The sequence below is a fragment of the Crassostrea angulata genome, chromosome 2, assembly GCF_025612915.1.
Source record: "Crassostrea angulata isolate pt1a10 chromosome 2, ASM2561291v2, whole genome shotgun sequence".
Lineage (NCBI taxonomy): Eukaryota > Metazoa > Mollusca > Bivalvia > Ostreida > Ostreidae > Magallana > Magallana angulata.
In genome coordinates, this window is record NC_069112.1 from 25068454 (window position 1) to 25081746 (window position 13293).

At 33.5% G+C, this 13293-nt stretch overlaps 1 protein-coding gene across 2 annotated transcripts; it reads left to right on the forward strand.

Annotated features, from left to right (window-relative positions):
• Window positions 1-49: 49 nt before the first annotated feature.
• LOC128172881 (C-C chemokine receptor type 9-like) lies at window positions 50-3705 on the forward strand. Of its 2 annotated transcripts, none has more exons than XM_052838592.1 (2): window positions 50-154; window positions 1336-3705. In XM_052838592.1, exon 2 carries the CDS (start codon window positions 1346-1348, stop codon window positions 2270-2272), a length of 927 nt encoding a protein of 308 aa, XP_052694552.1. In that variant the 5' UTR covers window positions 50-154; window positions 1336-1345; the 3' UTR covers window positions 2273-3705. The 2 variants fall into 2 exon arrangements, with proteins under 2 accessions (XP_052694552.1, XP_052694553.1); XM_052838593.1 differs by having other exon boundaries at window positions 65-154; window positions 1346-3705.
• Window positions 3706-13293: the final 9588 nt, after the last annotated feature.

Here is a 13293-nt window from a genome sequence, read left to right on the forward strand (position 1 = left end):
TTTAACACTTTCTTCAGGGACCGGATATTTAAACGTTGATCAGGTGCAAGCTGCTCTCAAAACATTCAGTTCCGTCCAGTATTAAGGACCTTCTTTACACACAGTTCATAAGTGCCTTCTTTACACTCCGCGCACAGAAGAGTTCCATACTCAGGTATTTTACATACTTTAATATACATATTTTAACTTTTTTTTTATTCGCGCTATTTTTTATCGTTTACGTTGGTTCTGCAAATTTAATGTGTTTATAGTTTGGTTAGCATTATGTTTGAAAAAAAATGTTTTTATATATAAAAAAAAAGTAATATAAATAAGAGGAAAAGTCTATAATTTTTAGGAAATTTTAATACAAAATTATATGGTTTCCGTATCTAAAGTCAAACGTTTAATATATGCAAAAATTTGAACATACGAACGATTCTCAACTTTTTGTGCAATCTAAAGACATAACTGTATTGCTGCCAGTATAAATAAGTTTTAACTAATTCATTATAACTAGATAATTATACATAAGAGATTACAAGTTGTCATAGCGACTCTGTGTCTCGTACTTACGGCCTTTATCAAGTTATATTTACATCTACCGAGTACGATTTCCTCTATTTCTTACGGAAACTTATAGTTAATTCATAGCACTATAGAACAGCTGTAGAAATTGACAAAGTTGAAATATACACACCCCGTTTTTTCGATTGGTCGAAACCTACAGCGACTTAAAAAAAAAAAAAGGTCACAGACTGCACGAAATAATTGTGATGATGTCAGACTCAAATTCCCATAGGAGGCGATCTGGCTGTTTCCTTTAGTTAACGTACTGATGTACACTAAGTAATTTAATGAATTTTACAAACTTTGTAAAATCAATTTATTCATTTGTTAGAAGAAAGACGTAAATATAAACAATAAAATGCTTTCTTTGATGATTCATGTGGGTTATGAAGGTAGCAATCGTTGCAGAAAAAAAAATACATAACCCGCTAACGCATGTTATTTTTTTCTGCAATGTCGCCACCTTCATATCTCGTATGAATCACCAAGGAAAGCATTTTATTGTTTAAATCAGCTCGTAAATACAATATATTATCTCGTTATAACGACTTGGTATCTCCAACGTACGACTTCTTATCGCATAAGTCGTATGACAAATTATCTCATAGGTTGTATATTAGATATATCATTTCATGTATCTCGTTATTACAGCATATCATTTCATTATAAAAAACTTACTTAATCTATTTCAACTGTCGGCAATACTGATTCGTACAAAAGTATGGTCTAAAATATCATAAAACATAACAACCGTTTAATTATATCACTCGTCATTTTCTTTTTTAGTATTCCCAAGATGGAAGTTTTTGAACCAATCAATGTATCCGATTTCGGAAACTCGTCTCCTGCAAAGCATGATGGAAATACGACCTCGCTTTGCACATGGTATCTGCCGCCATTTGAATGGCTCAAACTCGTCACGCTTTTCGCCGGGGTGGCCGGGAACGGTCTAACAGTGGTCGCCATAGCAACGGACAGGAAACTCCACACGAAGACCTACGCAACCATTGCCGCCATTGCTATGGCAGACTTTGTGTACTGCACTATGGCTGTCCTATGGAGCACGCTGTTGTTTGCTTACCTTGACTACTCCAACTACCGGCAGTACCGGAAGTGCATCAACGACTTCCTGTTCCTGTTAATGAACACGGTAGTTGGTGTTCTTTTCTCAGCCTCCTACATCGCCTCCAGTCTTTCAGTCTCCCTCCTCTCCATCGTTCGATTCGTCATCCTCTCTCTTCCCCTCAAGGCCAACACTATTCTCCGGAAATCTTCCCTCGTCTTCATAATCATCCTGATCTGGTTCCTCTCCATCGCTCTGGCCGTCTGCAAGATTATCCCTTTACAGTCCATCTCCCGGAAAAACATCAACCTTGTCGACGTCTTCTTCACCTTCATTGTTCCGCTCCTGACAATCATTATCTTCCATGGAATGAAGATCTTCACTTTGAAACAGTCCGCGTATCGAAAGACGGAAGTGAAGAAGATGGAACGCCTCGTCGTCGCCATCATCCTCCTCTTCTTCGTGTGTAACTTGCCGTGGCAGGTTCTACGTCTACTCGCTCAGTACAAAGTCTTTGTCCCCGGGTACCTGCTGCAAACTACGATGGGATACCTCCTTCAGTTCAACAACTGTGTAAATCCAGTGTTCTATGCCTTTCTTTCACCACGAATTCGGCACAGTATTTGCATTCTGTTTTGTCGATTTAGAGCCAATCAGTGATTTGTTCGCAGAGACATGAAATTGTTGAGAAAATTTTGTATATTTATAACAAAGATATACGAGGTAGTCTGTCCTCCATGAGGTTCATTTTGTGTAACTTTTCCTAACTGTCCTCCATGCGGTTCATTTTGTATAACTTTTCCTAACTCTATAACCCTTATATTTATATATGTTTACCTCTGATCAATTTATATGTATATCATAATGTTTTTTGTCCTCATGTACCATATGTTTGAAATGGTTTTAAGCGAATAAATGAACTGAACTGAACTGACGTTACCTAAACATGGAAAGGCTTGCAAGCGGCTAATTTTTTTTCGATTGTATTGATAAGTTGAAGTGACGATCGATCAATTGATCTATTTATATTTTAAAGATTGGTAATTGAGTTAGTTAACGATTGACAGGATGGTTTTAATTGATTGGTGAATTGATAAGTTTATTGACTTGCGGATTCCGTGATTGATTGACTGATTTCATTATTGGTTTATTGACAAGATGAATTGATAAATTAAATTTATTGATATTGCTGATTTTGTGATTGATTTATTGATTCCGTGATTGATTTATTGACAGGGTGTGTGTGATGGAACGATTGATATTTTCCTGTTTTACGTCATCATAAAATCTTGTTTATGACGAAGCCTTTTGAAACGACGTCATATTTTTTTTCAGCTGACATCATATAGCTTCATAACAGCACTGTATACCATACAATAAGTAAAGGTTTACCAATAAAGAATGGACGGCTGGAACAAAGCTAAGATTCACTCAGTATGACAAACTGAGAACGTAATTAATCCGCTTTTTCATTGGCTGGTCCAAATTTTTGAGCCAATGAAATGTAGATAGCCTTCGTTTCTTAAAGATGACGGTAGAAAATTTGATTTCACTGTTAAAATACACTTGCAAAAGTTCTTAATTTAAAAATAAATTCCAAAAATTTAGAGCATCAGTTACTAAAAAACATCAAGCGAAAGGTCTTCGTTATGAATGGTCATGTTCTAAGTAAATTTAATTTTGATCTAATGAATATTACGTAATATTCACGTAATTTTCGTTGCTTTGGTCGAGGATAAAGAAACATGCATTGGTTTACTCGGCTAGAACAATGGATAGCTCACAATTTGTATCTGTTAAGTTTGTAGTGTGAAATATTTCTCGAAAACAATTACATGTGTATGAACATAATTAAGATGTATGGACGTCAAAAATAAATAAATGTCCCCTAATTTGTGAAACTAATGTTATGTCGCGGCATGTACATGAACATTTTATCTTGATGTCCGATTTATCCTTCATCTTTATAATTCTTATATGTATAATTGTTTAATTTTGTTATCTTTGCGGTAAATTCGAACAGTCATATTTCATGATACCAGCATATGTCTTTTTACTTTGAAATTTAGTTGTTGTTGGTCAATGTTGATTATATGAAATAAAAAATATGGTGCAGCAAAGAAGTGTTATAGCAAACTATATCTGGTTCTTCAACTTACAAACTTTCATCAAAATTTAACTGCTATATATAAAAGTTCATTATATTTAATTGAAAACCAATATACTTACATGTATATGCATATAATCTATAGTAAAAATCTATACATATACGATACATGTATAATTATCCGTTTACAAAGCTCTCTCTCTCTCTCTCTCTCTCTCTCTCTCTCTCTCTCTCGTTCCAGGCACGTAGCATCAGGGGGGGGCAGGGGGGACCTGCCCCCCCCCCCACTTTTTCTCGCAGCAACAAATTTTTTAAAATTTACATATAAAAAAATGAATCATAATGGGAAATAAATGAGTAGTCAAATTGAAGTTGCTCCCCCCCCCCCCCCCACGGATTAGGATTTTGAAGATTTTTGGAAAACTTTAAATTTCCTTTTTTTTCTTTTTTTTTTTTTTTTTTTGCTTGTCAAGATTTTTTGGATGGGTCTGGCCCCCCACTTTCAAAAACGATGCTACGTGCCTGCGTTCATTGGCTTTTCTTGTTGACATGAAGAAAATACGGAAGAAGAATAAGCCACATCAATTGTCTCGTAATTACGAGAAAAGATTTTGTGATTACGAGTAAATTATCTCGTTATTACCAGAAAAGATCTCGTTATCACGATTTAATTATCTTGTAATTACGAGAAAAGATCTCGTTATAACGAGTTAATTATCTCGTTATTACGAGAAAAGCTCTATTTATATGTGGCGCGTTTCTTTGTTCTATTTTCTTAATGTAAAGTGTATGAACTACTGGAATGTATATTATTATGCACATACTTAGCATAATCATCGATTCGTTTAAAAGCGCGTACATATAATGTGATATTGATATTGATTTGATATTTGATTTTGACCAAGCAGTTTTCAAGAAATTTCAGAAGTAGCAAAGCAGATTGATTAATAAATTCATTGAGCTATTTATTAATAAGAAGGATACATGTAATTTGTTTTCAGACTCCAAAACGTTAATATACAAAATCAATTATTTTTAATATACATGTAGGTTGTGTATGAACATATAAAAAACAATTCGCGTAAATCCTATATATCCATAATTGGAACTATATATATAGTCATTAAATCAATATTCGCTGTATTTTTTATAATTCTATTTTAGTGCAAAAACCTGCTAGTATAATACGTCTGCACGTAACTTGAACTTTTATGATAAATAAGATTAAAACAAATCATTAATATCTGTAAAAAGTAAGATTTCTCTTCCAAGGAATATATATAGCAAATCAGTAATTGTACAGGACGACAATAATTAAATTTTGTTTCAATTAAGGCTTCTTAAAACGCCTTTCCCACAAACATATGGATAACAGAAATTTAAAAGCCATGATAGTTTTCGTCTTTTAACTAGATAATAACATTTTCGTAAAAAAAAGTCAAAATGAAAATTGCAGCTCATATTGCTTGAAGTCATCTGTATCCAACAGAACTGTGTTTTTATGACTATGGGACTACCTGGTATTTACCAAGGAATGAGATTATAATATATAAGTTGAAAATTCTTTCCACTTATTCATATAGGATAAATGTCAAATCCGATCATTTTATGTAGAAATTAATTGATAATGATCGTTGTTACTTAAAAATTAATCAAAATTGAATCAATGTTTCTGGAAAAAAAAGTGAAAGGGTGATCCAGTTACGAAAGCCCTGAAGGGACACGTTGATTTTTTAAAAAAGCAGAAAGTAATTCGAGATCTCGAATTACACAACTCGTTCCCACAGATTATCAACTCGTTCTCTCGGATTGAGAATCCGTTATCACGAATTACTAACTCGTTCCCACAGATTATTAATTCGTTCCCTCGATTTAAACAATCCGTTTTCTCGGATTGTAATTCGTTTTCTCGGTTTGAAAAATCTGATCAAACGGATTTGAAATTTGTTATTACGTTTTGATGAATACATACATCTCTCATATCCCTCATATCAATCAGCAGCTAGAAAAGGCACTAGAATGGAACATAACGTAAGTATATTAATTAAAGCAATTAGAGAGTAATTCTGACTACAGTAATATATATTCATGTATACACCGTTATGTGCATATAAAAAGTTGGATATCCTTGCATCTTTTAATTGTCTTAATGAGTCGCGGGCTAGCTATCTTTAATACTTTAATTCATAATATTTTTCTTGCAGGAGAAAATCTACAACTGAATTCATCAGTACTTCCATTTTGACTTGCAATACAAAGATATTGTAATCATTTTAGTTCTGATTGTCATGGTGGTGTATTTTGAGGAAAGAATGCTGTCAAACCTGGATAGAAGAATAAAAAGATTTGCAGAACCGTGGTCATTACGAGTGACAAGTTGGACACTAACCTGCTTCAGTTTTGTTTTATGAAATTACTGCAGGTGTTTAAATACGCTACTGTTCTATACACAACGTTAAACATTTAGTGGAATATAAAATTTAATATTATCTAAAGCAATATATTTGTTCCACAGACAAATAAGTTATAGAAAATACCAAACGAATTATATGCATCTGTTTAATATTTATATTACAGTATTTATTTACGATTTGTCAATTGTCTAGGATCTGTGGTAGTGCAATATTGATATCAAATATTTTTTTCCCAGAATGAGTTAGACGAAGTGGCACATGTGTGGAATGCTCATTATCTGCAATCCACCAAAGAAGGAAGTGTTCGAAGCTGTCCTTCCAATGTCTATCTTTTCCTGGAACTATTTCAAGTTCAAGACTATATCTATCCGGTCGATGTAAAAGTTTTTGAGCTTTGTCGACGTGAATATACAATCGAAAACGTACTTCCCTGTGACGAGGAAATATTTGAACTCGGTTGCATTTTCATGGAGGAACAAAACTTTGATCTACCTTTAAATATTGTTGAGGGAAAGGACCTTTACGTAAATCTTCATTCCTGGATCATGAACATGTTGTAGTCTTGTGATGAAACTGCCACCGTTTTCAAAATACAAGGCGATACAATCGATGCATTGATTGTGTTTTTTTATATGATCTATATGACAAGTTAAGCCCACTTAAAAAATTTAGGGCTGTTATATCGACGTCGAACTAAAATTTAGCTGAACACATTTTTTTTTCAAAGTTAATAATAAACAAGAAACCTTCAAGTTACCAAGAGTTCTAGTTTTGGTAATTGAAATCTTTTATATATATATATAAATATATATATATATATATATATATATATATATATATATATATATATATATATATATATATATATATATATATATATATTTATAAAACACAATTAGCATATCTCAACAACAATTTTGGGCCAATAAACCTGCAAAACCTCAATAAATATAAAACTGTGCAATGGCGAAGATGAACGTGTCACGTGCAAAAAGAAAGTGGGCGCTTAAAGGGACATGGTAACGATTCTGTCAAATTTTATTTTTCAGTTTTTATTATTTACAATGCTTTAAGAAAACATTTCTAATGATCTATTGAAATTTGAGAGTCAGTCGATGATTAGTTATAAGCAAGATACAGAGCTCACAATCCTTTGTCATGTAAACAAGGCTCGTGCCCTCTTTTTGTTTACATATGGTCAATATACCAGTAATAAATCTCTTTCAAGCTGATTTGTCTATCTTCTATTTCATTTTTAGCATACATAAACAGTTCCTAACATTAAATACAATCAATTTAGGTCTAAGATTGGAATTTTCACTTTAACATTTAAAATGTAAACAAAAACAAAAGAATTGTAAGCTTTGTAACTCGCTTATAACTCAACCAATTACACTAAAATTTTGGCTGCCTATTGAAAATGCCTTACTGAAGCATTGTAAAAATCAAAATCCGAAAAATAACATTATGCCAAAATCGTGACCATGCCCCTTTAAGATGCACATTGTAGATTCGGCAGAAATCTTGGAGCACAAGTAGGGCAAAAATTTCATTGATTAATTTTGCACATTTTTGGAATTATAACCTTATTTGGTTTCTGTTGCATGTTGAATTTGTAGAAAAAAGTTAAAAATGCAAAATGTTTTAGTATAATATGGGTCATTTACAGCTGTTTTTTAAAATGAATTTGTTGTCTCTGGGTCTGCTCTTGACAAATTTGAAACGTGTAAAGATGACATATTGAAACATTTGAAATGTCGTTTTTTTTAAATAAAGATGAAAAGATGAATAATTATGTACTTTCTCAAAATATTTTTGCAGTATAGTTTAAAGTCCAGATATATAACAGTTGTTTCAAACACTACATGTATTTTATACTGCATATTACATGTATAAAGTTTCGCACTGGCTTTGTGCTAGATTAGTGAATACATATAATGTTTTGGGTTCAACTAGCCTTGGTAAATCCCTTTTAAACATTTTTTTGTTTTTAAATGTATGCTGATATAACATTATGTTGAACAATATAATATATTTATATCCTTCGCAAACAACGTTTTCGGGGGTATATAGGAATCACCTTGTCCGTCCGTTTGTACGTATGTCCAGAGAGTCATTACCTTGAGCCAACGACGTTTGGGCAAGGTCAAGGTCATTGGGAGCAAAAGTGCAAAATTCCTGCCCGGTCCATATCTTTCTTATGGAGAATCATTGGAAGTTCTTACTTCAAACAATGATCGCTTATGATCTGAGGTTGTGGTATGATCTTGACAAAAGGTCATTTGAGCAGGGTCGAAGTCGCTGACGGGAAAAGTGCAAAATTTATGTCTTGTTTATATCTTTTTATTTAGGAACAAGGTCATTGTTCGAGGTCATTGTTTAAGAAATCTTGATTCCTTTCTGTGTAATTTCTTGTATTAATGGAATCGGGCACGTAGCATCGGGGATACCCTTTCCCTCTTTTTTGCTTGTCAAGATTTTTTTTAAAGAGTCTGGCCCCCCACTTTCAAAAACGATGTTACGTGCCTGTGGAAATGATAAGAAGATAAAATTTGACACAAAGCTTGTTTGTGTCAGGCCACATAAAATCAATTGTTAGATTTATTTTCATCCTTGCCCGCCCCTCTGATAATGGCCCGCCCTGATGTATTTTATCTCTCGTTATACGTAAAATTAATACAATTTAATGGCTGCTTGACGTGTAGATTATCGTTTGATTCCAGTCATGTTTGTTATTATAAGGATGCAAATATCTTCATGCATTAACGGTTAAGTTGAAATGAAGTGGAATTTAAGAAATAGAAATTGATTTGTGTACTCATATTAGCATTAACAATTTTAAAAAAAAATAGAGCAATTGTTATTGAAAGAACTTGGAGTTACGATTTTTTTCTTAGCGAGGGCTATTATTTGTATACATGCTCACTGTACCTAGCTTAATTTGTCGTTATTGATTTCTGCCATATGAACACTATTTTTTGTTCTTATCACTAATTCATTATGATATACAATATAACTGTATCAAAATATATGCCTTAACATTTCCAATATTATTATTTATCGGTGCATCGTCTTAACCCCTTTTTAGAAAGCATGTGAGGGTGTTTTAATAGCCGGAATAGACATGTACTTCAACTCTCAACATAACATAGTTTGAGTAATTAATTTTTGTTCGAACCTGTACATATCATTTCGAGGTTATAGACAACTCCCAACTGGTCCATGTCGATGGTTCCTGCAATTTTACAATCTTGTGCGCCTAATTTCTTAAAGGTGGTATGGAACGACTCCATGTTGTGACGTACTATTTATCGAAATGAACAATAAATGAAGTTTAATTTTATAAAAAGTATTTTCCCCAAAATTGTCATCTAGCAGCGTAGCGCAGTGGGTTAGGTCATTAACTACAACTCTGTAAGTCATACGTTCGTGTCACGCTTAGAATTTAAAAAACTGTTTTTACTTTTCCAACAAATCTTAAAACTTTTTTTTGTCAAATATTGCGACATTTACGAATTATAAACCGTTGAAAGTACTTAAAATATAGTGTACTTTAACTCACATAATATCGACATATGTCCCATACGACCTTAGAACACCAATATGAATATTTTCATACATAATTCATTACAACTTAAGTCCATCACGAATGTTAATTCAACTTTCTATGTTGATAAGTCTGTCAGACGGAGCTATTTGATATTCGTTCGAACTCGGCAAAACAGAATTAGTCCAACGGCTATGCAACATGAACGGCTGGCTGTTTCTAAAAATTACAATTGCATACTTGCATCTAGGGAGAAGAAAATAACAAAATAGTTATTGACTAGGATATGGGCTTGGAAATGTTGCCAATTCCGAAGGCCGAGAGGATATAGTTTGTCTAACAATCATCTTTTCTTTAGCTCTTACAAATTTTATGTTGCTGTCAAACACTGTCATAAACTTTAATATGTTTTACGGTGCTACTGTTTTGACGAGCGCAGCAAGAATTACACATTCCTTGCATCATTGTCAACTTACTGTTATTTAGTTATTACCTAACATCAAAGAATTTTTGAGAGAGAGAGAGGAGAGAGAGAAAGAGATATATGGAGAGATATGGAGACAGACACAGACAGACAGACAGAAGAGAGAGAGAAAGAAGGAAAGATAGACGGACAGGCAGAGAACAAATGGAGAGAATTATAAGGTCTTTCTTTCTTTCTCCCCCTCTGTCTGTCTGTCTCTCTGTCTCTATTTCTCTCTCTCTCCGTCTGTTCTCTGTCTATTTTTCTCTCTCTTCTCAGTCTGTCTGTCTCTCCGTCTGCTCTCACTCTCTCTCTCTCTCTCTCTCTCTCTCTCTCTCTCTCTCTCTCTCTCTCTCTCTCTCTCTTCCATTAATACAAGAAATGACACAGACAAGAATTAAGTTTTTTTAGACAATGACCTCAAACAATGACCTTATTTCAACATAAAAGATATAAACCAGAAACAAATTTTGCACTTTTCACATCAGACTTTGACCTTGCCCAAATGACCTTTTGACAAAGTCATGCCACACCCTTAGGTCATAAGCGATCTTTGTGTGAAGTAAGAACTTCCAATGATTCTCCATAAGAAAGATATGGACCGGACACGAATTTTGCACTTTTCCTACCAGTGACCTTGACCTTGCCCAAACGTCCTTGGGTCAAGTCATGACACACCCTCTGGACATACGTACATACGGACGGAAGGACAAGGTGATTCCTATATATCCCCCCCCCCCTCCTCCCCCCCCCCCAAAAAAAAAACCCGTTGTTTGCGAAGGGTATAAATATATATATTATTGTTTAACATAATGTTATATCAGCATACATAAAAAGTTAAAAAAAGGAATCATCAAGGGTATTTTAACTAAAAACACTACTTGTATTCACTAATCAAGGACAAAGTCAGTGCGATACTTTTTACATGTAATATGCAGTATAAAATACATGCAGATTTGAAACAACTATTATATCTCTAGACTTAAAATTTATCCTCCAAAAATATTTTGAAAAAGTACATATTAAATTAATTAGTCATCTGTCCATCTGAAAAAAAAACCCCGACATTTTAAATGTTTCAATGTGTCATCTTAACACATTTCAAAGTTGTCGAGAGAAGACCCAGAAACAACAAAATCATTTAAAAACAGCTGTAAATGACCCATATTATTATAAAATGAAATTTTCGCCCTCCTTGTGCTCCCAGATTTCTGCCGAATCTACAATGCACATCTTAAGCGCCCACTTTCTTTCTGCAAATGACACGTTTATCTTTGCTAATGCACAGTGTTATGTTTATTGAGGTTTTGCTAGTTTATTGGCCCAAATTTTTTTTATATAAGCCCTATTTTTTTTAAGTCGGCTTATCTTGTCTTAAGAAATGAAGATAATAATTTTTCTATTGATCGACGTATCAAAGAAAAAATTGACCGGAAAACTTCATCAATGCGCGTAGCGCATTGATGAAAAAGTTTTCTGGTCAATTTTTTCTTTGATACGTCGATCAATAGAAAAATTATTATCTTCATTTCTTATCATTTAATAAAACATTTTCAAATAAAAAAATGTGAATTGTCATTGATCAAAAATGTAAATAATGTAAATGAAGCGGCGCGTATGAATACAAAACAACAACAGCAACAATATTCAAAATGGATGCGCCTTCAGCTGATGTGAGTTAAAATCTGAACCGGCTGAATTGAAAGCATAAGTAAAATACATGCGATAGCTTGTGATATTATTCACTGTGCAGAAAAACTCGTAATAAAACTAGTTTTCATGTGAGATCGCTGGAATATGCAACTGGGCATAACCATCCAAGGAAAGGCGATCGTGGACGAAAATAGCTGAGTTGTCGACAAAGAATAGTATGTATAAGCGACTTATGTAAACGGTGTGGTAACTAGATAGCCAGTGATGTACTTAAATGGTATATCTGCCGCTTGGAATGCGCCGAAGGAGTTGATGAATTACTCATAGCTTTTCTTTACGACGCTTATTCTGATGACCGATCATGAACGTGTGCAAATTTAGAAATTATCGTTACCAAATTTGAACAGCAGTGTTACCGTGAAAGTTTATAGGCATATATGTTCGTTATAATATTCTTGGAAAAGGAACAGCCAGCCTCGCTGTAAATGTTGATTGATCTCAAGCAGACGAAATCGTGAGAAGACGCTTAATTTTCCATTTCGTGAATCAAATAATGTGTTTTGTTTATTTTTGAAGATAAAACTTTTAAGTTTTTATTTTCACAAGGTTGCATTTTGTTTGCTGACAATAAAACAGACACAACTTTACATTTTGTTGACAGTGTTTATCTTGGAAATTCCCGTTCTATAAATAGTATTAGATCAGAACAGTTGAGAAAAGTAGATCCGGCGAAAATTTTATTGATGCAGGTATCAAAGAAATTTTTCGACCAATCAGAAGTGCCGATATCTCATCAAACGAATAAATATTAAATGATATATATATCATATAAACAAAACCACAATCAATGCATCGATTGTATCTCCTTGTGTATTGAAAACCGTGGCAGGTTCATCACAAGACTACAACAATGTCATAATCCAGGAATGAAGATTTACGTATAGGTCCTCTCCCTCAACAATATTTAACGGTAGATCAAAGTTTTGTTCCTCCATGAAAATGCAACCGTTCAAATATTTCCTCGTCACAGGGAAGTACGTTTCCGATTGTACATTCACGTCGACAAAGCTCAAGAACTTCTACATCGACCGGATAAATATAATCTTGAACTTGAAATAGTTCCAGGAAAAGATATACATTGGAAAGACAGCTTCGAACACTTCCTTCTTTTGTGGATTGCAGATAATGAGCATTCCACACATGTGCGACTTCGTCTAATTCCTTCTGGAAAAAAAATTTGATATCAATATTGCACTACCACAGACAATTGACAAATCGTAAATAAATATTAAAATATCATACAGATACATTTAATTCGTTTGGTATTTTCTATAACTTATTTGTTAATAATTTGTCTGTGGAACTTGTATATTGCTTTATATAATATTAAATTTTATATTCTACAGTAGCTTGTTTAGATACCTGAAGTAATATCATAAAACAAAACTGAAGCAGGTTAGTGTCCAACTTGTCACTCGTAAAAAGACCACGGTCCTG

What these genes read in the sequence shown, in the direction of transcription:
- LOC128172881 (XM_052838592.1), top strand. Translation starts at nt 1,346, where the DNA reads ATGGAAGTTTTTGAACCAATCAATGTATCCGATTTCGGAAACTCGTCT.